The sequence below is a fragment of the Mastigoproctus giganteus genome, chromosome 6 (assembly GCF_048544385.1).
Source record: "Mastigoproctus giganteus isolate SK-2022 chromosome 6, ASM4854438v1, whole genome shotgun sequence".
Taxonomy (NCBI): domain Eukaryota; kingdom Metazoa; phylum Arthropoda; class Arachnida; order Uropygi; family Thelyphonidae; genus Mastigoproctus; species Mastigoproctus giganteus.
Window position 1 is genome coordinate 119,319,388 of NC_143580.1, and position 24,861 is coordinate 119,344,248.

Below are 24,861 nucleotides of genomic sequence, written 5' to 3' on the forward strand. Positions count from 1 at the left end.
ACCTTTGTTGATTTTGTGACTTTTTGCTCTCTCATTTTAAAGATTTAATAAAAAATATTTAAAAATTTTACTCTCTAATTTTGTAATTTTTTTATTTGTCATGTTTCATCTATGTTATTAGGGTTAGTGTAAGCACTATGAGTGGAAAACGGAAGCTTGTTGCTGTCATTAGATAAGAAGTTAAATGCAATCAAATGCTTGGATCAAGAAGAAACAATAAAAAATGTGGATAGTGACTTAGGTGTTAGTGAATTTACTGTAGGTGACTGGTGGAGAAAGAGCGGAAATTGAAAAATAGTGTTCACAAAGAGCATCTATACGTGATAGTGAAATTTTGAATAGGAAAAACAATGAAGAAAGGAAAATTTGAACAGACTTCTGAAGCTCTTTTTTTGTGGTTCACACAGATGAGAGACAAAGGAAGCCTGATTTATGGACTGATTTTACAGGTTAAGGCCTTAGATTTTCATACGCATTTTAATGAAGGGAAAGAACAATTTATCGTAAGTATTAGTTGGTTGGATCGTTGGGAAAAAGGTTTGGAGTTAGAAATCTGAACATCACTGAGGAAAAATTATCAGCTAGTATGGAAGAAATAGAAACATTTACTGCTAAATTAGCAAAAATTATTCAAGAAGAAAAGTTGAATTTGGATCAAATTTACAATTGTGACAAAACAAAACTGAATTATAAAATGCTCCCATCCAAAAAACTTGCAGTTAGAAAAGAAAAATCAGCTCCTGGTTATAAATTAACATTAGCAGAGGCATTTGGTGCAAGAAAGCAAGTTTATGCAGCATCAGCCAAAAAAAAAAAAAAAATAATAAATAAATAAATAAATAAAAAATAACCACTTCCACTTCACCCCTCTGTTCGTTCGAAATACCTGTCCAGCTGAGCCTTAAACTTATTTAGGCTATCAACTTCCACGACAAGGGATGGAAGTTGGCTAAAGGCAAATTTCCTCACGTCTATCCTACATCTGTCTTTCCTCAATTTGAATTTATGCCCTCTCAGGTGATTATTCTGAGCAAGAGGAAGAATCCCATCAGCACTGAGCATGCTCAAACCATTCAAGGCTTTATACACCTCTATCAGATCACCTCGCTGGTGCCTAGTCTCCAGACACTGTAATTTGCAAAACTTAAGCCTTTCTTCGTAAGAGCACCCCTTTGTTCCATTCACTAATCTTGTTGCCCTTCTCTGTACTCGTTCAAGCATCTCTACATCCTTCTTGAAATGAGGCCTCCAGACCTGTATACAGTACTCTAGGTGTGGCCTGACCATTGCCTTATACAAAGGAATAATCACCTCTTATCCCTGCTAGAAAAATTCCTATATATCATTGACAATACACCATGAGCTACTCTTGCAGCCCGTCTGCACTGCTCAGAAAACTTCATATCTGCCTGCACAACCACCCCCAGGTCCCTTTCATTCTCTACCACTGTCAGTGTAAATGAAGCAAGGAGAGAATGACTGTACTGGCATGTTCAAATTCATTGGGAGAGAGGGCATAAAAGTAAAAAAAAGTAAAGTGCAGCCATTATCAACCCACTGCAGGATGGAAGCCTCCTCAACAATTCATGTTGAGGGAAATGGACCATAATCTGCCATGCTGGTCCAGTGCGGGTTGGCAGATCGACCATATTCAGCAGTCAGGGGCTTGAACCCCAGTCTACTCAAAGAGCGTGTGCTACTGCACTCCCGCTCCTGCCCACTCGGCTATGGAGGCCTTATGGGGGACGGCATAAGCTTAAACTAATTCTCATTGGAAAGTCTGTACTGGCAAGAACTGGATGCAGGGAATAACTTTGATATTATATACTTGGATCTTAGAAAGGCTTTTGATACTGTTGCACATGGAAGACTGCTACACAAATTGGAGCAGTGTGACATTGGAGGCAAATTGCTGCTATGGATAAAGGGGTGGTTGAGGGGAAGAAGACAGAGAGTGGTAATCAATGGACACTGCTCATTGTGGACTAATGTTATTAGTGGAGTCCCTCAGGGCTCAGTGTTGGGTCCATTATTGTTTTCTGTATTTATAAATGATATTGATGATGGTATATCAAGCTTAATGTCCAAGTCTGCAGACGATACAAAGGTTGGCAGGGTTGTCAAGGACACTACTGACACTATGCTGCTGCAACAGGATCTAGAAAGGTTGAGCAGATGGGCTGAGAGGTGGCAAATGAAGTTTAACATTGACAAATGTAAAGTACTACACATGGGAAACAGCAACCCCAGAGCAACGTATCAACTCTGTGGTACTACACTGACAGTGGTAGAGAATGAAAGGGACTTGGGGGTGGTTGTGCAGGCAGATATGAAGTTCTCTGAACAGTGCAAACGGGCTGCAAGAGTAGCTCATGGTGTATTGTCAATGATATACAGGAATTTTTCCAGCAGGGATAAGGAGGTGATTATTCCATTGTATAAGGCAATGGTCAGGCCACACCTAGAGTACTGTATACAGGTCTGGAGGCCTCATTTCAAGAAGTATGTAGAGCTGCTGGAACGAGTACAGAGAAGGGCAACAAGATTAGTGAATGGAACAAAGGGGTGCTCTTACGAAGAAAGGCTTAAGTTTTGCAAATTACAGTGTCTGGAGACTAGGCACCAGCGAGGTGATCTGATAGAGGTGTATAAAGCCTTGAATGGTTAAGCATGCTCAATGCTGATGGGATTCTTCCTCTAGCTCAGAAAAATCACCTGAGAGGGCATAAATTCAAATTGAGGAAAGACAGATGTAGGATAGACGTGCGGAAATTTGCCTTTAGCCAGCGGGTGGTTGGTTGGTGGAACAGACTTCCATCCCTTGTGGTGGAGGTTGATAGCCTAAATAAGTTTAAGGCTCAGCTGGACAGGTATTTTGAACGAACAGAGGGGTGAAGTGGATTTTTTTTTTTTTTTTTGGCTGATGCTGCATAAGCTTGCTTTCTTGCATCAAATGCCTCTACTAATGCTAATGCTAAAGTCAAAGAATCCCCAAGCTTTAAAAAAAAAAAAAAAAAAAAAAAAAAAAAATGTTTACAGATTAACGAAGCAAATCAAAAATATGCATGGATGGATTCAAGTTTGTTTAAAACATGGTTTCATGAAGAATTTGTCCCTAGCACAAAAAAAAAAAAATATTTGAACGAAAAGAAACTTCCCCATAAAGTACTTTTGATCTTAGACAATGCTCCATCCCACTCAGACAAAATTGTACTAGTTTTTGGTGATATCAGAGCTCTGTTTTTAACACCTAATGTGACATCCCTTCTTCAACCTCTAGATCAAGGTGTTTTGGAGGCTTTGAAATGCAACTACAGGTGACATATCTTAAAACATCTGCTTCAAAATCTTGAAACAGGGACCGATATTGTTGAGAATCTTAAAAAAAATAAACATCAAGGACATTATTGGATTGATATTAAAACATCTACTCTTATTAAATCCTGGGAAAATATTTTATGCTCCCAAAATGAAGCCAACGAGAATGAGAAGGCAAATGCAGATGAAAGAAGTAAGGAAACCCTTTTAGAACTAGCCAATAACCTTCCTATTTTGGACACTCTTACTACAGTGGATATTAAAGAGTGGATGAATTCTGATGTCACAGAAATCCAAAGTCACAGAAATCCAAAGAAGAAAAAATTAGTCAAGAAACACTTGTCATGATGAACCAAAGACGACAAATGAAGAGCAAGAAAAACACTGACAGGGAGAAAATTGAGTATACTGAGTTATGCAAAGCCATTAGAAAGAGACTCGGAGAGGACATAAGAAGATTTAACACAAGAAAATTAGAACAAGCATTAAGGGAAAACAAAGGATTTAAATCAGCAGCCATGAGCAGTAATACAGAAAGACAAATGATACTGAAACTGAAGAATAGCGATGGTGTACTTATAAACAGCAGAGAAGGCATAATTCAAATAGTAGAAGACTACTATAGAGAATTATACAAGGAGCGAGGGAATGATACCAGCAGTGGGGAAGTTGGATTGCAAAGTAGCAACACATACGACATACCCGATATTCTTCCTGATGAGGTAGAACATGCATTGAAGAAAATGAAGAATCGGAAAGCCCCGGGGGAAGATGAAGTTACTGTAGAGTTGTTAAAATTGGGAGGAAGAGACATAACACAAAAACTGGCAAGGCTCTTCACAAAGTGCATTAGAAAAGGTGTGATGCCTAAGCAGTAGAATAATGCAGTCATAGTTTTGCTGCATAAGAAAGGAGATAAATCAGAAATTGGAAATTATAGACCAATTAGCTTGTTATCCCATATCTACAAGTTGTTCACAAGGGTCATTACTAACAGATTAGAAAGAATACTTGATGAGAATCAACCGAAAGAGCAAGCTGGCTTTAGGACAGGATTCTCAACTATGGATCACCTTCACGTAATATCACAGCTAATGGAGAAAGCAAATGAATATAAAACACCATTATGCCTGGCATTTGTGGATTATGAAAAGGCATTTGACTCCATACAGCATAAGGCAATGTTTCGGGCACTGGAAAGACAAGGCATAGATACTCCATATATTATGATTTTGAAGAAAATATATGAGAGTGCTACATCCTTTATTAGACTAGACAAAGACAGTAGCAAATTTAAAATCGAGAAAGGAGTTCGACAAGGAGACACAATATCTCCGAAGCTGTTTACTGCTGCCCTTGAAGAAGCTTTCAGAAGATTAGACTGGTCGCAGAAAGGAGTCAATGTGAACGGAGAGACCTAAACCATTTACGATTTGCAGATGACATTGTGGTCATAAGCCACGATCCCAAAGAATTAGAGGAAAATCTTAATCAGTTATGCACAGTTAGTAAGGATTTTGGACTAAAGATGAATATGGATAAAACAAAAGTAATGATGAACAAGTATGCCACGGAAAGGGAAATAATGATTGAAGGAGCAGTAATTGAAAAGGTGGAGTCATATACTTATCTGGGACAAGTTATTAGCTGTAATAATGATAAATGGCTGGAAGTCAAGAGAAGAATAAATTTTGGATGGATAGCATTCAGGAAATATAGCCACATACTGAAGAGCAATATCCCAGTTTGTCTGAAACGTAAAATAATGAATCAATGTATACTCCCCACCATGACTTATGGAAGTGAAACTTGGGCACTCACCAAAAGAATGGAAGAGAAGCTAAGAACTACACAGCGAAGAATGGAACGAATTATATTGGGAATCAGACTGTTAGATAAGAAGAGAAACACATGGATTAGGCAGCAAACTCAAGTAAAGGACATTCTTATCAAAACTAAAGAACTAAAATGGTCTTGGGCAGGACACATAGCTCGAAGACATGATGACAGATGGACTAAGAAAATAACAGAATGGTACCCAAGAGGGACTAGAAGAAAACCTGGAAGACAAAGGCGGAGATGGATAGATGAAATTCATGAGTTTTTGAGTAGTAAATGGATGGCCAGTGCTCAAAACAGAAGGAACTGGAAAGTTGCTGGAGAGGCCTTCATCCTGCAGTGGATTTAAAATGGCTGATGATGATGATGATGAATTATGATGAACAGCTGGAAATGAAATGATGAAAAGTACATAGAAACTACAAAAAAAAAAAAAAAACACATGGAAAATCTAAATGCCATTGAGTCAGCTTTACATTATATTGTACAGTAGGAGATACCACGTCCGCTAATATTTTGTTACTTAGGCACCTACAAAATATAGCAGCTAAAAAGTGAGGTGCTTCTATGAAACAGAAACAATTAAGGAATTTTTTATATGATATTAAGGTGTAGTGCTAATGACTCTAAGTGTACATTTTTCTTGTCTATGACTTGTAATTTTTATACATGTACTATTTTTTTTTAATAATTTTTGTAATAAAATAGTTGCAAATAAAATTAAGTGTTTTATTGTATAATTTAAAAGTCATTAAATTCAACAAGTAGGTCCAAGCTGAAAATAGAGTGTACATCATGTTAATGTATTCAAATCCAGTTTATTTAATAATAATTTACCACACCTTCCATGTTATCCAAGATTATCGTTATCCTAAGTTCCCTTGGTCCATATTACCTTAGATAATCGGGACTCTAATATAAAGTGTGTCTAAAAAATATTGGTACAAACGTTTAGGGGAGGTAGGTAACATCTAAAGGAATGTGAATCGCATAGGAACCCATAACCGGAAATGTCACCATAAGTCAGTACACAGCGCTGTTCATCAGTTCGCAAGAGGGAAAATTTCTGGTTTACTCATTCAAGCAGTAGTCGTCGCACGAAGAGCATGCATCGATATACGAACTATGAGCCGGCAGACATGCACCTAGTGTATGGATTAGCAGAGGGCAATGGACAAGCAGCTCAACGAATTTATGGAGAATGCTTCCCAGACAGACATGTACCGGACCACCATTTGTTTGCACGTGTGCAACAAAATTTGTGCAATTATGGGTCATTTAGAGGTAACAGGAGTAGTGCGGACAGACTACGTTCGAGGCGAACTCCCGCCATGGAAGAAAGTGTGTTGAATGCCGTCCAGAATAATCCTACTACCAGCACACGTGCCGTTGCCTCTGCCTTAGGAGTGTCTCGTTGCAGTGTACAGCGTGTCTGGCACGACGATTCCTTACACCCCTTTCATCTCCCAAGGGTTCAGTTACTGCTCCCCCAAGATTATCCTGCACATGTGGCTTTTGTGCAGTGGTTTCTCCAAGAAAGTGTTCAAGACTTGAATTTTCCAGCCTATGTTGTGTTCATGGATGAGGCTTATTTCACTCAGGAAGGCTTATTCAACCAGCACAATGCTCATGTGTGGGCTCGTGACAACCCACATGGTGTGCATCCCTATGCGGCACAACATCGCTTCACAATAAATGTGTGGGCAGGTATGGTTGGTGACTGCTTGGTCGGCCCATACCTGTTACCATCCCGCATGAACTCCGCTAAATATCGGATCTTTCTTGAAAAAGTTCTACCAGGGTTACTTGACGATGTTCCAGCAAATGTGAGATGCAACATTTGGTTTCAACATGACGGGGCGCCTGCCCATTATGGAAGGTGTGTTTGTGACCATTTGAACAGGCATTTTGGGCATTGATGGATTGGCAGTGGTGGACCCGTTGCCTGGGCCCCACACTCACCTGATTTATTGAGCCTTGATTTCTTTCTGTGGGGGCCCTCAAATCTATCGTGTATGAATCGCCTGTGGAGACGGAAATGGATCTCGTGGCGAGACTCGTCTGTGCTGCTGCTGTCAAAGAAACTTCAGGTGTGTTCGACCGTGTCTGCCAATCCATGCTGCATTGGTGTCACACATGCATTGCGTCTCACGGTGGAACCTTCGAGCATCTGTTGTAACATCATGAAATGCATCCATCTCGTTCTCCATTGTTAAGATTATGTCAAATAAATGTTTGCTACTAATTACTGTCTTGTGTCATTTTTGCTTCTTGTTGTTGTGGTGCCTCCGTAGTCAGGTGGGTAGGAGCGGTAGTGCATTGCACACGCTTCTTAATTAGACCGGGGTTCAAGCCCGTGATCACCAAATACGGAAAGGTCAGGGAATGACAACCGCATATTCCCAGAGCAATATGGCCTTAGTTGCTAATGCTCATAAAAACCAAATAACAACATAACATCTGCTTCTTGTGCCTCTGCTACTACTTTCCCGTGATGTTTCCGGTTATGGGTTCCTATGCGATTCACATTCCTTTAGATGTTACCTACCTCCCCTAAACGTTTGTACCAATATTTTTGAGACACCCTGTATAACAGAGCTGGTAAGAAAAGGTTGGAGTGTAGTTACATTTGTCAAATTTGATTGCAAAAAAGCAATCTTATAAAGCATCAGCCAAAAAAACACCTTCCTATATCACCTGTCTATCCCCTCCAATAATGTGTCTAGTTCTTCCTGGAATCTTATTCAAACTACCCACTTCCACAACAACAGATGGCAGTCTGTTCTCACAATCAAACACCGCTGGCTGAAGGCAAACTTCTGCAAATCTATCCTACACCCATCCTTCCTCAATTTGAATTTATGCACTAATACGAGTGTAGTCTGATCAAGACAAAGAATGCTATCAGCATAGAGCTTGCTTAATCCATTCAAAGCCTTAAACACTTCAATCAGATCACCCCCCACAGGCACCTAGTCTCCAGATGCTGCAATTTGAAAAACTGAAGCCTTTCTTTTCTTGGTAAGGCCACCCTTTTGTTCACTTCATTAATCTCATTGCCCTGATCTGCACCTGTTCCATCAGATCCAGTCTTCCTAAAATGAGGCTTCCAGACCTGTACACAATACTCAAAATGCAGCCTAACCATTCCCTTGTACAATGGGATACTCACCCTCTTATCCCTGCTAGCAAAATTCCTGTATGTCACTGATATAACAGCCTGGCTGCACTGCTCAGAGAAATTCATATCTGACTGCATAATTACCCCATGGTCTTTTCCACTAATCTTTCCATTAATCTGGGATTATAGCTCCCTATATGCAATACCTTTCATTTGTCAATATTAAACTTCAACTGCCATTTCTAATTTTTTCAGATCGTGTTGCAGTAGCATACCTTTACTGTCATCTGCAAACTCGGATATTAAGCCTGATATACCTTCATCATATCATTACTAAATGTACAACACAACAATGGGCCAGCACTGAACTCTACTCCACTAATAACATCGGTCCATGAAGAGTATTGTCCATTAATAACCACTTTGTCTTCTCCCACTCCACTCAAACACCCTTCATCAAAGAGTAGTAACCTGCCCTTAATGCCACACTGCTCCAATTTGTACAGCAGTTCAAATACAAATTATTGTTTGCATCCAGTTCCTTTGTTACTGCATCACGGTATCCAGTCAGATTGGTCAGACAAGATCACCACTTAGCAAATCCATTCTATGACTGCAATATAGCTGCACTAGGTGGTCCTGCATTACTTTTTTAACCAGAGACTCCATTATTTTCACTGAAAAGAATTTAAGCTAACAGGCCTGCAATTACTTATGTCACCCTTTGATCCCATTTTGTGAATAGAAGATATATTGACACATCTCCGGCCCACAGGGATCACAATTTAATCTAAAGATGCACTCATAATGCTAATGGTTTGCTTATCTCCTTTTCTGCCTTCCTTAATATTATTGGGTAGATTCCATCCACCCCAGGTTTGTTTGTTTGTTATTTGGTTTTTAGGAGCATTAGCAACTAAGGCCATATTGCTCCGGGGATAAGCGGTGGTCATTTCCTGACCTTTCCGCATCCTCCGTATTTGGTGGTCATGGGCTCAAACCCCGGTCTAATCAAGAAGCATATGCTACGCACTGCTGCTCCTGCCCACCTGGCTATGGAGGTGCCCCACCCCAGGTGCCTTTTTTATGTTAAGCTATAACAATTTCTCTTCCACTTTTCTCTCAGTTTCACTAAATCACTCCCTCATGCGTGAATGTAGATGCAAAATACCTGTTCAGTTTGTGAGCAAGCTGAGCAGGATCAACAGTTAAACCATTGACATCAAGTGTACCAATGTGATTGATTCAACCCCTTCCTTCTACTGTTAATATAAGTAAAGACAAAGACATGTTTGCTGCCTTTCTTGGCATTCTTTGCCAGAGACTTCTCATAATCTGCTTTGGCTTGCCTACCCTTGCCTAAATGGGATATACTTGAATAGAAAGTGGTGCAAGAATAATGTGAGTTTGGTTAGGGCACAAAAGGGTAATACTACAGGATTTCACAGGTAAAGCAAACACTAGTAAAGCAAACAAATTTTGATTAGGAAACAAAAGTGTATTCTCACCAAGAGAGACTACAGTTCAATAAAATACACCAACTGGAAACTAGACTTCTTTATGTGTGTGGTGAACTGACTGAGGTGTTTAAGGCTTTCAAAGACTAAAAAGGTTTTTTGAATAAATTAAATGCTGATGGCATCTTTAATCTCTCTGAGACAACAACAAAAATACAATTTAATTGAATAAGGATGGCTACGGAACAGATGTGTGGAAATTTACCTTCAGCCAAAGAGTAGTTGAATACTGGAATAAATTTTCACCTCTGTGGAAGTGGGTAGTCTAAATAAATTTAGAGAACCACTGGACAACAGAATGAGCAAATAAAGCATTTCTGTTGTTTTTTTTTTTTTTCCCCTTGACTGAAGCTGTATAAGGCTTGCTAACTAGCATCATTTTGCTAGTATTAATACTAATGCCATTTAACTTGTAAGAAAGAAGAGTTCTGTATTTAACATTTGTTGGTACATCTGCAAGATTCCCTAGTTTTGTTTGTTTATCACTTCTTCATAACTCTTATTTCTAGCACTAATTATCAGTTTTAATTTGCGATCTCAAATCCTCTATATACCCTTGTATCTTCAACTAATTATCTATATACCCTTATTGTTTGGTTTAACTTTAAATTTCTCAGCAATGTAATTATAATTCCCTATCCTACTATTTAAATAATCCCCCACTCCCTTTTAAACTTAACTTTCTATTATTATCACAAACTTACTAATAACTTTTAAACAATGAAACATTCTAATGTTACTTATATAGTGGTGTATATGCTCCCTTATTATTATTGTTTAAAATTACAGAATATTAACCAGATTATTAACCTACATAATATTCTGCACAAGTGAGGGTAACTAATTTCTATTTAACTATTAAATTCTATTTTACAACCACTACTATGTAAAAATTCTGACAGTACCAAAATTAGATAGATTAACTTCTGTGATGATGTATAACAAAAATGAAAGATAATTTTATAAAGTAATTAAATTCCAATTCATGTGGGGCTCAAAATGGGAAATTTTATCAAATGGTAATAAAATATCTTATTTTTATCTGTCATGTTTGTACATTACCAATGGATATGACAACCTGAAATGGCATTCCAGTGTGCTCTCATCCGAGCATTAAAATAAAGACTTTATATAATGGACTCCAACAATTAAGCAAATAAGTTGTCTAAAAATAGTTCTGATTTGCAAAATTCTCATTACCCCATATTTTTTGTGAATATCATAAACAGCAAAATATTATTAAGCTACTCACAATAGCACTCCACACAACAGAAGGCTTTGGAAAACCTGATGCATTACAAGCAATGAAGAGAGGTTCACCTTTCTTCACTACAACGTGGCCATCTTTTGGATTTGGATGTATGTGAGGAGGAACTAAAAAAAAAAAAAAAAGGTTATGATGATAATTCCATTATATATGCATATTAATGGTGCTGAATTTATATCTATTTACTTTTAATAAAAGGGGTGATCATAATAAAATTTAGGATATTTAAACTACTCCTTAAGGAATATTACTGTAAGCAAAAGTATCAAAAAAATATGAAAAGATGCTAAATCAAAACTGATTATAATTATTATATAGATAAACCTACTTTTGACAATTATGGAAGTATCAGTATTAGCAAATGATGCAAGAAAGCAAGCTTATACAACATCAAGAAGGGAGAGAAAAAAAAAAAAAAAAGTTTCCACATCGCCTATAGTCTTGTCTAGTTCTTCCTTGAATTTATTCAAACTACCCACTTCCACAACAACAACAGATGGATGTTTGTTCCAACTATCAACTACCTGCTGGCTGAAGACAAACTTCCACACATCTATTCTGCAACCAACTTTTCTCAATTTTAATTTATGTCCCCGTGTGTGTGTGTGTGTGTGTGTGTGTGTGTGTGTGTGTGTGTGTGTGTGTGTGTGTGTGTGTGTGTGTGTGTGTGTGTGTGTGTGTGTGTGTAAAAACATGTAGTCCAGGTAAGATCACCTTGCAAGGTGCCTGTACCAGCAGACCCACATCATTGCTAAAATAAAGCCTCCAAACCAGTATGCAGTACTCAAGATGCAGTCTATGCCAGTTATGGTGGCCAAATTTTTATTTATGAAGAGAGGGCGTATTGGTGTGTGTGTGTGTGTGTGTGTGTGTGTGTGTGTGTGTGTGTGTGTGTGTGTGTGTGTGTGTGTGTGTGTGTGTGTGTGTGTATAAAAAGGGACAAAACAAATGTGATAAGACACTGAATTTCATTAAAAAATTGGATATTAGACATTTACACATATTTTTTACTTCAAAAAGCAAACAGCAGGTTTTTTAGTCTATGCAACACTAGAAATTAAATTTTTCTGATAACACACACATTTTATTTTAAAATATACACCACAGGATTCTTTACCAGTACAACATATTTTCAAACATTAGCTTATCTAAAATTTTTTTGTCTGTGGATTTATGTTTAGATTTTCTATTAGATATCAACTGACTTTGTTGGTTTCAAGAAAGATACTGTTGCAAACGTTGTACCGCTTAAGAAATGAAGAGTCAGTTTTGTTTATAACAATTCTGCTATCTCTACTTCACTGTCAGGACCATTTCCAAAGCTTTATATACTGAATTCAGTTTTTGTTTTTCTAGCTTGGCTGAAAATATTCTAACACAATGAGCATTGCTATAAGAAATGTTAAAATTCCAAACGTGACTTGTGATAATTTTATATATTGCAAGCTTCTTTGTGAATTTGTCAATTCCCCAACAGAGGATTACAATGTGAGAGCCTACCAGAGGATTACCTCTGGCAGGCTCTCACATTGAAACTGACAGAAATAATGTTGCAAGACATCTACTGATTCATCTATTTCTTTATCTATAACAGCATAAAGAAGTACTGGCAATTGTCTACAAAAAATTTCAAATATCTGAAAATAATGAACAGCACAAATTGCAATTGAATGAAATTTGTGCTAGTTTAACACTTATAAGAACATCATTTTTCAAAGTACTTCCTCAATGAACAAAAGAAAAGAACATTCTCCTCTTATTTTAGACTCTGCACGTGACTTGGCCAGCAGAAATGCCTAAGAATTAAGGCAAAATCATCCTTCTGATTTAATCTGTTATAGTAATCAACCTCCAAAATGAAAATGGAAAAGATTTAAAAACTGTTAGTATGATAAAACCACAGACTGCATTCTTCAATATATCTACAGAAAATGACCTCAGTGCTTAGATGTGAGGTATGTAGTGAGGATTTTCAGATATTGGCAAAAACATTTAAAAGAAACAAGCATATTGATTTATTTGTGCCAAAAGAGAAAAATAACAACAGAATGTCTGTAAGTTAGGACAACATGCTTAAAATTATCAGACTACTTGGGTCGTTTAGGATTGCCATTACACCAAAAGTTTGATATTCAGTTCACCAAGAAAGAGAAGAATAATGATATCCAACTGAGGACCCTGGGTGTGCCAAGCCCATACTCACCAGTGTGAGCCCCGGGGTTAATATGCCTCTACTATTTCTAATGCTAAGGTGTTCAAGGTCCTTACAGGAATAGGGAAATGGATAAGGAGATATTTTCATGTTGCCAAGCAAAAACAAAAAGGGGTGGAAATAAAAAATTTTAGGAAGCAATGAAAGATTGTATCTCGTGTAGTTCATTATCAAATACATTTCTGATCCTTGAAAAGTTGTATCCCAATGTAGAGTTTCATGAGGTTTAAGATAAAATTGGAATAATACTTTTCAAAATGGCAAAACTGCATTTGAATCAGAGATTTTTTTTTGTTGATGCGAAATAAATTTTCTTTCCTGCATCATTAGGCCTGATTAATACTAAAATTAAGTAACTAGAATTTGAAGTGGCAAAAATTTAAGAGAGAAAGGTGGATAGGATCTCTCTCTCTCTCTCTCTCTCTCTCTCTCTCTCTCTCTCTCTCTCTCTCTCTCTCTCTCTCTCTCTCCTGATGACTTATTATCTTTAAAAACTTATATAAATATATTTTGCTACTTAATAAATTCACTTATTTTCAACCTTTGCTATACTTACTTAATACCTCAAGTTTGTGAAGCAATTCCAACTTGGGTGTTGTGCTTAATTGACAGTTATATTCCCCTGCATCGGATTCCTGCACTGAAGTTATTGTTAGAGTTCCATTTACTTCATTAATCCTACTGTCTTTCAGTAATCGCATAACACCGGAAAAAAGAACCGATGTTCCTTTTTTCCAGAGTCTAATGTAACTTCCTGTAACATAAATTTGAGATACCAATTAATGTATGCATGATTGTGTATAAATGTTAAAATAACTGACACTTTATTTTATGAGTATTTCCTCTCTCTGATCTTTACTATACTATAATAAAAATGTTAAGTACATTCTGCATTGTAATAATATATTGTAAACAATTTTAAAATTTTATAGAAAAACAATTAATGTATGAATGATGCAAATGAATATTTAAAAGTGTACTAAATTACCAGATGAAGATGACACTCAGCAAATGGAACGTGCTAATCACTGTTGATTTGCCAACACCAAAATATATTGTATGCTCTCCAATAACTAAAAATAATTCATTTGAGAATTATATGAAATTCTGAATAATTCAATATAAAATTAAAACAATAATAAAATTCTTTAATTACTTCAATAAGCATAACAATGATTCATAAACAGCTATCCAGAGGAATCTTACAAAGATGACAACAAAACAATGTAACAAGTGCAAAGTAAAACAACAAATACATATAATTTGTTATGCTGACATACTGACAGATAATGTTTATGTTACATGGAACTACAAAAGAGATACACCAGCTAACAGGTATCACTTCATTTCATTTCGAAGCTGTAATTCATTCTGATGCTGCATATCAATGGGATCAAAGATCTGTGTCAAGGCGGGGGGGGGGGTGATTTGGAAGGCAACTGATCTGTGTGTGTTCTGATCTGTTTACCTGTTTTGCTGGACAAAAAAATCTAAGTTTCCAGGAGAAAACACCTTGCTATCTTCACTTCAGACCAACTAACTCAGTTATGGAGTGAAAAAAGCCATAAAAGTTTCTAGCATCATTGACGGGATTCAAATCAAAGCTTTTTCAACCCAGTTTGGGGAGATCAATGATTAAAACCACACTGTACTATCCCATAAGGAAAAAGAGTGAAGTACTGCATTCAGGAAGTGTCTTTTTCAACTGGTCAGTGTCTTCAGGTTAGCGCACAGCAGGAACCTCAGAGGTCTCTGACTGGGATTTTCCTGTCTATGGTACTTCAGATGTTCAAGTGATTATGTCTTGCTATGCATGGTTTATGAAACCTCTTTGCTTTCATGAGCTGTATTCACAGTGAGAGTTATTAAGATTTGCAAATGCTGATCCATAGCTTTTATAAGTTAGACCATTAATTTGCCCATTTGAGAACCCAGAGCTCTAGACACCAGTTTATTTACAGTATTCTGTGGGGCAGAGGATCATATCTTCACTGCATAGCATAGAAGAAAAGTGAGCTTCCTGATGGTGTTTCTGCCATATGTTTTACACAGACTCAGTTTGATTCCCCAAGAACTCCTTTGGTTCTCTCAAGTGATGCTTTTGAGTTGTGGTTCTCCTACCTGTGCTTGGTTTGGAGGAATGAAACAACAACAAGGAATGATTTGACCTGAAACCGAAACGAAGAATTACTTGAATTCAATTACATACCATTGAATATATGGAGTTGAACATCCTATATGCTCAAGGGTATGCTAACAATAGCAAGACAAGAAAAATCCAGAAAACAAGACAAAAAATATCCCATAAGAGAAGGCAGAGAAAAGATAATGCCAATAAATAATAAAGGAAAAGCTTAAGCTCAAATGGTTTGCACAAGTATTTTGTGTCAACACAAACTGATATACAAGTCTCACCACGAGAGTCTTTATACAATATGTCCCCTATTGTTAACACAAGTATATGAAAAAAAGCAGTTGCTACTTTCATCTCAATATAAAAAAAAAAAAAAAAAATAGCAGAATATAAATAAAACCCCAAGTATCTGCATAACGGCTGTTATCAGTATGATATAGAATGCAACGGAGTTAAATTAAGAAAAGAAAAGTACAGATGATCATATCTTGGATCTGTATCCTGAAGACAATATGGATATTGTTGCCCTCCTTTCCTAAAACCAGAATTAAAACCAAAGCAGGTAAATGAAAACCCTCATCAGCTAAGGGATCCATTAAACTAAAGTAGGTAAATGAAAACCAGAAGCCAGCTCAGGAATACATTAAATTCAAGTTGTAATAGTTAAATTCTACAACAAAACTGCCATGAATTCCAACAAAATACGGAGGATGTCAAATACTCCAGCTTAAACATAAACCTATTTGCTTCTGTTTGCAGGAAATGCATTTAAAAGCAAAATATGACCTCTTGTCCTCTCCACTTTGGGAGAGGACAAGAAGGGTCTTGCTCACCCACTTTGGGCACTTTAATGGACACTACTTTTTACTCCATTCTCTACCAGTATAAATTAATGAATTAAGTCACACATTTTATTAGCCAAATGATACAAGGAATCAAACTTTTTCTGCATCACCGAAAAATAAAGATATGAACAAATACAATAAAAATAACAAAAACAAACAAACAAGATATTTAGACTATTCCCATTTTCAGAAGTTAACCATCCAATATTAGCATGAATTTAGCCAAACTCATTGTCTCTGCCACATTGAGAGACAATTTGTTCAAAAACTTGCTGCCCATAGGTGAATGAGATCCAGTCTTCTCTTATTCTGAGATTTTTATGCCCCCTGGGAGGGAGAACAGACCTTCCTCATTCATTTTAGATCTCCTTCCTGAGATGTCTAGTAGTCAAACTTTGCAGTCCACTCCTGCTAAGTCATTCTTCATATGTATCGATTTGCATTCATTATTTGCAGGTTGCCCTTCTTTGAATCCTCTCCAGAAGTTCCAGATGCATTCTCCAGACTTGAATACAATATTCCAAATGCAGACTTGTAAAGAACCATTCTCTCTCTTTACAAGGAAATGGTCCTTGTAAAGAGAGATAATGACATTCCTTCTCCCAACTAATAAAGGCTCTATAAATCATAGAACACCATGTGTCTTATGCCGCATGTTTACACTGCATAGAAAATTTCATGTGGATTAAATCATAGCATCTAAGTCTTTTTTTTTTTTTTTTTCATCTTGAACCACTTTTATTTTCATCCCCTACTTATGTGACACCAAGATTTCTGGTCCCTAAATGCATAATTTTACATCTATAAGCAGTAAATTTTAGTTGCTGTTTTTTTGGACCATATACACCACCAATCAAAGTCTTTTTGAAGTAACGTGGCCTGACTTTTTAATCACTCTTCCCACCTTGAAATTATCAGCAACCCTTGGCAGCTTACCCTGGAGGATACTCTCATCAACATCGTTTATGAAAATTATAAATGGGAGAGGCCCAACACAGATTCTTGAGGGACATTTGTTACACTCGTCCACCCTAAAGATTGACCATTTAAGATAACCCTTTGTCTCTTATCTTTTAGCCAGTCTGTGATCCTGCATTGTATATCCAGGTTCTACCAGTTAATATAACAGCCTTTCATGAGGAAGGGTATCAAAAGCTTTGCTACAGTCTAGAAATATGTACAGTCTACACAGGTAGCACAGTGGTTATAATCACGAGGTGGAAAAGGCCAGGGTTAAAATCCCCTCAATGATAAGAAATATTTTTATGTGCTTTTTTTTCGCTGCATGACTGAGTTGGTCAGTCTCAGATGTTGGACAGCAAGGTCTTTCTTTCTAGAAACTTGGATTTTTCATCCAGCAAAACAGGCAAATCAACCACAGAACACATGCAATTTATGACATATGTCAGCTGCATACTCATTCAGCTGTCTAACGGCTACATCATGGTAATGCACCATTCTTGTAGAGATGATCCTGAATATATCCTTCACCACAGACTTTATGATCTACCCTATCACAGAAATCAAAGTCACTCTGATCTATACTCACCTCTTCTTCAGCAGCACCTTTCTGTATTTTTTCATCTCGAGGGATCATTGGATTCTGGTAACGGAATCCAATGATCCCTCATTAGCATTTTTAACAGCTTGAGAGATTCATATGTAGAACTTTTTAATTAGAACTGAATATATAACAGCTTTCCCTGCAGCCCTGCCTTCCTATAAACTCAGTATCTTTTCTAAGAAATGGTAATGAGGTCATCATATCACTTATTTTTAACAATCCAATTCCTTACATTCCCTGCTTGGGTTTTTGAGCTGTGGGATTTGGAGCTTGCATTCAACTATAAATATCAATGTGGAGTATCCATTTTAACTCATCTGCCAATTTTGGTATAATTTCTTGTTTGGGGTTTTCATTAAAAAAAAAAAAAAAAAAAACTGTTTAGTCCACTACAGATGGTAAATGAATAGTTGTGGTCAGGTGTGGACAGGTACTGGGAAGGGTCTAATTGAAAGTTGTTATTTTGTTTAAAGCCAGGAAGCGGTCTCACACTGAACGACCACCAAAAGTTGGTCGTTCAGTGTGAGACTGCTGGCCATAGTTTTCTGGATTAAATTAATTGCTAAATTAATTCTGGATTAAATTAATTCTGCATTGTAAAATTAATTTAAATCTTGAAACACTTGTGTGGGAAAATATTTGTAATTTTCTGTCAAATGATGATGTGTGCAAAACAAATAATGATAAATGATATATTGTGGAAACCTGTCTGAAATAATTCTGCTGCTTTACCACTGGCAAGATGTTATAGCTCTAGCAGACACAATGTTATAGTTCTGTAACAGCAGGACTTACTAGTGCTGTCAAATTAGACACTTTGTAGCACAGCATTAGCAAGGGCACATGATGCAAGAAAGCAAGCTTATACAGCATCAGCCAAAAAAAAAAAAAAAAAAAACAACACACACACACCTCTCATTTCACCCATCCATTCACTGGCATTGCCAAGGCATTAGATCTGCATTAATTTTCAATGTGGGATTTCCAGTAATTGTGGTCCATCTCGTTGTGAGCATCTTTCCTGGTGACAGCTGCTTCTTGGTAATTAAGTAGCCAGATTCAACAAAACAACAGTACCATTTATGCATATTTTGTGTCAAAATAACAGAGCTGAGTGTCCTTGTTACTGTTAACACTGCTCGAAAATATTAACAGAACATGTAGAAAACGCGGTGTAATTCATGCAGCTTGTGATGAAGTAGGATAAAATTTTGTATGGTAGTGTACCATAGAATAACAATGAAATGAGGAGACAGCCAGAAATTTCATTCAGGTATAAGGGACATTTATAAGGGTTATATATGAATTACCAAAAAAGAAGTCATATTAAAGAAGTCAATATACAATATGCTTGAAAATATGGTCATATGACATCAGTATAGCATATGAGCCCCCTCCAACAACTAAACAGGCCCAACAGCAGTGAGCCATATATAAGGGTGTCTATAAGATTCTGTGGCAACAAATCTCATTTTCCACCAGCACAGACCTTAGCTGACCAAATGACTATGAAGTTAGCTGTCGGCATGCTCCCCAAGAGCATCTCACACATATTCAATCAGATTTAAGTCTGGTGATTGTGCTTGCCACAGAAGTCATTGGATATCTTCAGTTTCAATATATATTTCTCCACCACTTCAGCTCTGTGTGCAGTAGTGTTGTCATGCATGAAAAGAAAATCTTGGCCGACCGCACCCCCTTGTGTATAGTTACTCATCACATATTTCGCACCTCCTTTGTGGATTAGAGAGACAGCATTTCTCCAGTTTTGGGGTGGATTGTATTAGAATCTAATTATTAGCATTAGCATTAGTATGATGCAAGAAAGCAAGCTTATGCAGCATCGGCCAAAAAAAAAACACTCCCATTTCACCCCTCCATTCCTCCATTCGTTCGAAATACCTGTCCAGCTGAGCCTTAAATTTATTTAGGCTATCAACCTCCACAACAAGGAATGGAAGTCTGTTCCACCAACCAACTACCCACTGGCTAAAGGCAAATTTCCGCACATCTATCCTACATCTGTCTTTCCTCAATTTGAATTTATGCCCTCTCAGGTGATTATTCTGAGCAAGAGGAAGAATCCCATCAGCACTGAGCATGCTCAAGCCATTCAAGGCTTTATATACCTCTATCAGATCACCTCGCTGGTGCCTAGTCTCCAGACACTGTAATTTGCAAAACTTAAGACTTTCTTCGTAAGAGCACCCCTTTGTTCCATTCACTAATCTTGTTGCCCTTCTCTGTACTCGTTCCAGCAGCTATACATCCTTCTGAAATGAGGCCTCCAGATCTGTATACAGTACTCAGTGTGGCCTGACTATTGCCATATACAAGGGAATAATCACCTCCTTATCCCTGCTAGAAAAATTCCTGTATATCATTGACAAGACACCATGGGCTACTCTTGCAGCCCATTTCCACTGCTCAGAGAACTTCATATCTGCCTGCACAATTATCCCCAGGTCCTTTTCATTCTCTACCACTGTCAATCAGCAGCCAAAATGTGCTACCTGTGAAGCAGCACAGCTGACTGACTATGCACATAGTATCAGGTATGATAAATGCCCCTGTTATAAAAAAATGGTAAAATTTATACAATCTAGGACCAACTATGGGCCAGACTGAAAACATAAATGTGACTAGGGCTCAAATCTTGTCCAATTGAATGCTCAAAAGAGCAAGAGCCATTGTAGATCATATCAAACTCAAATTGGAAGGAAATAATATAGATATCTTGGTACTCCAAGAGCCCTACACACATATGGGTAGTGTTCAAGGATACCCAAGAGGCTATAAAATAATAGAATACACCTCAGGTGTCCCTGCTACAGCAATAATAGTTAAAAATACTGACCTTACAGTCACAAAGGTGGGTCACCTCTGCTCCCCAGAGGGAGTGTGTGCCCATATCACCAGTGCTGTAGGAGAGTTTTACATTATTTCACTATATTCCAGACCAGGGGAAGATATAAACCCAACCATTGAATACCTACAAGTAGTCACAAACTTGCTACCTACTGCAAATATCATAGTGTGTGCTGATGTCGACTGCCGGTCAGCCTTATGGCATAGCCGTACGGAAGACAGTGCAGGCATACATAATGGCCAGATACTTTCAGACTATATAGCCACCTTACCCTTCCAAGTGCTAATCCAACCAAATAACCTCACAACTTTTAGCAGTACCATGTGGGAGAGTGACATTGATGTCACTCTTGCCACCAATTCAATAGCTTATAAAATCACAGACTGGTGTGTCCAGCCAACCTGGACCACATCAGATCACAGAGCCATTTTGTTCAAACTAAGCAGGCAATTCCAAACAACCCAACATTCCCTGTTGGATATCAAAAGGTATAACTTTAAAAGGGCAAACTGGCAGATTTTTTAAGAACATTCAGCAGCTGAGCTGCAAAAACAGGAAAATGAGTGGTCTAGATCAGGCAACTGTAGCCCGGACAAGCAAACACTGACTATGACAAACATTTTAACAAAAACAGCAGCCCCGTCTATCCCATGGAAAAAACCAAGGAAGCAGACAGTTCTCTGGTGGTGCCCTGAACTGACTATACTCAGAAGTAGGGTACATTAGGTGAGGAGACATTTTCAAAGAGCCAGAACATCTTGGCCACAAAATAAAGTGGATGCACTGAGAGATTCTTATAGAACTCTCAGGAATCAGTATACAGCCCTCATAAGAGACAAGAAAAGGGAATGCTGGAAGCACTTGGTTGGAACCCCAGGGGCTCACATCTGGTGAGTGTGGGCTTGGCACACCCAGGGTCCTGAGCTGGATATCATCATTCTTATCTTCCTTGGTGATTCCCTTTTATCTCTCTCTCTCTCTCTTTCTCTTGGGGTAGTTCAGAAATTTTTTTAGTTTTTTTTGGCTGGTGCAGCATAAGCCTCAGGCTTCCTTGCACCATATGGCTAATAATAATAATAATAACTACTGGAAACAATAACCCCTAGGGAGTTGTCTACAGAATAGTGACCAACAAGCTCCAACAGGAGATGTCTTAGAAACTATTGAGTCAAACCAGATGGAACCCCAACCCTGTGTTGGGTGGATTCTGTAAATAACATCCTAGACAGTATCATTCGGACTGAAACTGAGAATCATTCCCCCACCCAGCTAAACATTATAAAAGAAAACACTGAATATGACAATGCCAATATTGAACCTCTGTTCACCATACAAGACTTAGAAATAGCACTATCTAAAACCAAAAACAATAAATGCCCAGGTTTTGACCTCTTAGAGGTTGAGATTATCGAAAAATTTGCAGAAATAGCACCAGATAAATTAATAGCACTATATAAGAACTGTATGACAGAAGGTATATTCCCAAAAATATGGAAACAAGCTGTGTTAAGATTAATTCTCAAAAACCCTGAAAAACTCCCTACTGATCCCAAATCATACAGACCAATAGCCCTACTCTTTACTAGGGAAAATATATGAAAGACTAATATATAGCAGATTAACTCAATATTACAAAGGAGCAGGTTTTCATTCCAACAATCAGTACGGTTTTAAGCAGAGGATGATGCCATGCACCAACTACTAACAACAGTTAAAAACACAGAGGAGAATTATATCTCCTCTGTGTTTTACAGATGGGCTGAGAGGTATTAGCATTAGCATTAGCATTAGTAGAGGCATTTGATGCAAGAAAGCAAGCTTATGCAGCATCAGCCAAAAAAAAAAAAAAAAAAAAAAAAAGTAACATAAATAAATAAAAATAACCACTTCCACTTCACCCCTCTGTTCGTTCGAAATACCTGTCCAGCTGAGCCTTAAACTTATTTAGGCTATCAACTTCCACGACAAGGGATGGAAGTCTGTTCCACCCACCAACCACCCGCTGGCTAAAGGCAAATTTCCGCACATCTATCCTACATCTGTATTTCCTCAATTTGAATTTATACCCTCTCAGGTGATTTTTCTGAGCTAGAGAAAGAATCCCATCAGCATTGAGCATGCTCAAACCATTCAAGGCTTTGTACACCGCTATCAGATCACCCCGCTGGTGCCTAGTTTCCAGACACTGTAATTTGCAAAACTTAAGCCTTTCTTCGTAAGAGAACCCCTTTGTCCCATTCACCAATCTAGTTGCCCTTCTCTGTACTCGTTCCAGCAGCTCTACATCCTTCCTGAAATGAGGCCTCCAGGCCTGTATACAGTACTCTAGGTGTGGCCTGACCATTGCCTTATACAAGGGAATAATCACCTCCTTATCCCTGCTAGAAAAATTCCTATATATCATTGACAATACACCATGAGCTACTCTTGCAGCTCGTCTGCACTGCTCAGAGAACTTCATATCTGCCTGCACCACCACCCCCAGGTCCCTTTCATTCTCTACCACTGTCAGTGTAGTACCACAGAGTTGATACGTTGCTCTGGGGTTGCTGTTTCCCATATGTAGTACTTTACATTTGTCAATGTTAAACTTCATTTGCCACCTCGAAGCCCATCTGCTCAACCTTTCCAAATCCTGTTGCAGCAGCATAGTGTCAGTAGTGTCCTTGACAACCCTGCCAACCTTCGTATCGTCTGCAAACTTGGACATTAAGCCTGATATACCATCATCAATATCATTTACAAATACAGAAAACAATAAAGGCCCCAATACTGAACCCTGAGGGACTCCACTAATAACATTAGTCCACGATGAGCAGTGTCCATTGATTACCACTCTCTGTCTTCTCCCCCTCAACCACCCCTTTATCCATAGCAGCAACTTGCCTCCAATGCCACACTGCTCCAATTTGTGCAGCAGTCTTCCATGTGCAACAGTATCAAAAGCCTTTCTAAGATCCAAGTATATAATATCAAAGTTATTCCCTGCATCCAGTTCTTTTGTGACTGCATCATAGTATCCAATCAAATTGGTCAGGCAAGACTTCCCCTTAACAAAACCATGCTGTGTCCTCAGGTGGCAAATAAAGTTTAACATTGACAAATGTAAAGTACTACATATGGGAAACAGCAACCCCAGAGCAATGTATCAACTCTGTGGTACTACACTGACAGTGGTAGAGAATGAAAAGGACCTGGGGGTGGTTGTGCAGGCAGATATGAAGTTCTCTGAGCAGTGCAGACGGGCTCCAAGAGTAACTCATGGTGTCTTATCAATGATATACAGGAATTTTTCTAGCAGGGATAGGGAGGTGATTATTCCCTTGTATAAGGCAATAGTCAGGCCATACCTTGAGTACTGTATACAGGTCTGGAGGCCTGGACTGTACTTGTTAACAGGAGAGAGTGCTTCTACAGGGATGGGATACACTTAAATAGAAAGGGTGCAAGAATATTTGCTGATGCTATCGAGGCAGTGTTAGGTGGGTCGGAAAACTGCTAGCTTGGGGGGAGAAAAAGACCAATAGATTGACAGTAGCCACTGGCAGAGGTGAAAGAGATTCTTGCACTGCTTCTATTAAAATGAGCAGAAGCCTGAAAAACAAGATGCATTGTATTTCAGAGACTGCTGAGAGCCATTGCGGTACAAGTAAACACATGGGTTGTGTTAGGGAAGCTAAGAATAGAAACAGGTGCAGGTATACCTGCGTGTACACCAATGCTAGGAGTTTAGTAAATAAATTTGATGAATTTGAGGTATTGCTCAAAACATCAAAGGCAGATATTGTTGGGATATCAGAGACGTGGTGTCACACAGATATAAGGGATGCAGAACTGCAATTTGGGGAGTACAACGTCTACAGAAAGGATAGACAGGATAGGAAGGGGGGAGCGGTTATGCTATTAGTTAAGAAACACATAAAAACCAAGGAAGTGAAGCCAGTCGACATCGCTGGACAGTGCAGTGTTGAGTCAGTTTGGTGTGACATAGGCATTGGGAGATCAAAATTGAGAGTAGGAGTGTGCTATAGGCCTAATGACTCTGATGAGTATAATAAGGAACTGTACAGGGAAATAGAGTGGGCCAGTAAATCAGAGAGTCTTATAATGAGAGATTTTAATTTCCCAGATATTGACTGGAATTTGGGGGCTGGTTACTCACACACTAGCAGGGC

At 38.1% G+C, this 24,861-nt stretch overlaps 1 protein-coding gene across 1 annotated transcript in view; it reads right to left on the reverse strand.

Annotated features, from left to right (window-relative positions):
- LOC150084536 (protein amalgam-like) overlaps positions 1–24,861 on the reverse strand; it is a 350,510-nt gene that overhangs the window by 115,314 nt on the left and 210,335 nt on the right. Inside the window, exons 3-4 of the mRNA XM_090376474.1 lie at positions 13,831–14,028; positions 11,048–11,169 (exon numbers count right to left, since the gene is read on the reverse strand). Coding sequence (XP_090232600.1) covers positions 11,048–11,169; positions 13,831–14,028 — 320 coding nt within the window. The remainder of the gene's footprint in view (positions 1–11,047; positions 11,170–13,830; positions 14,029–24,861) is intronic.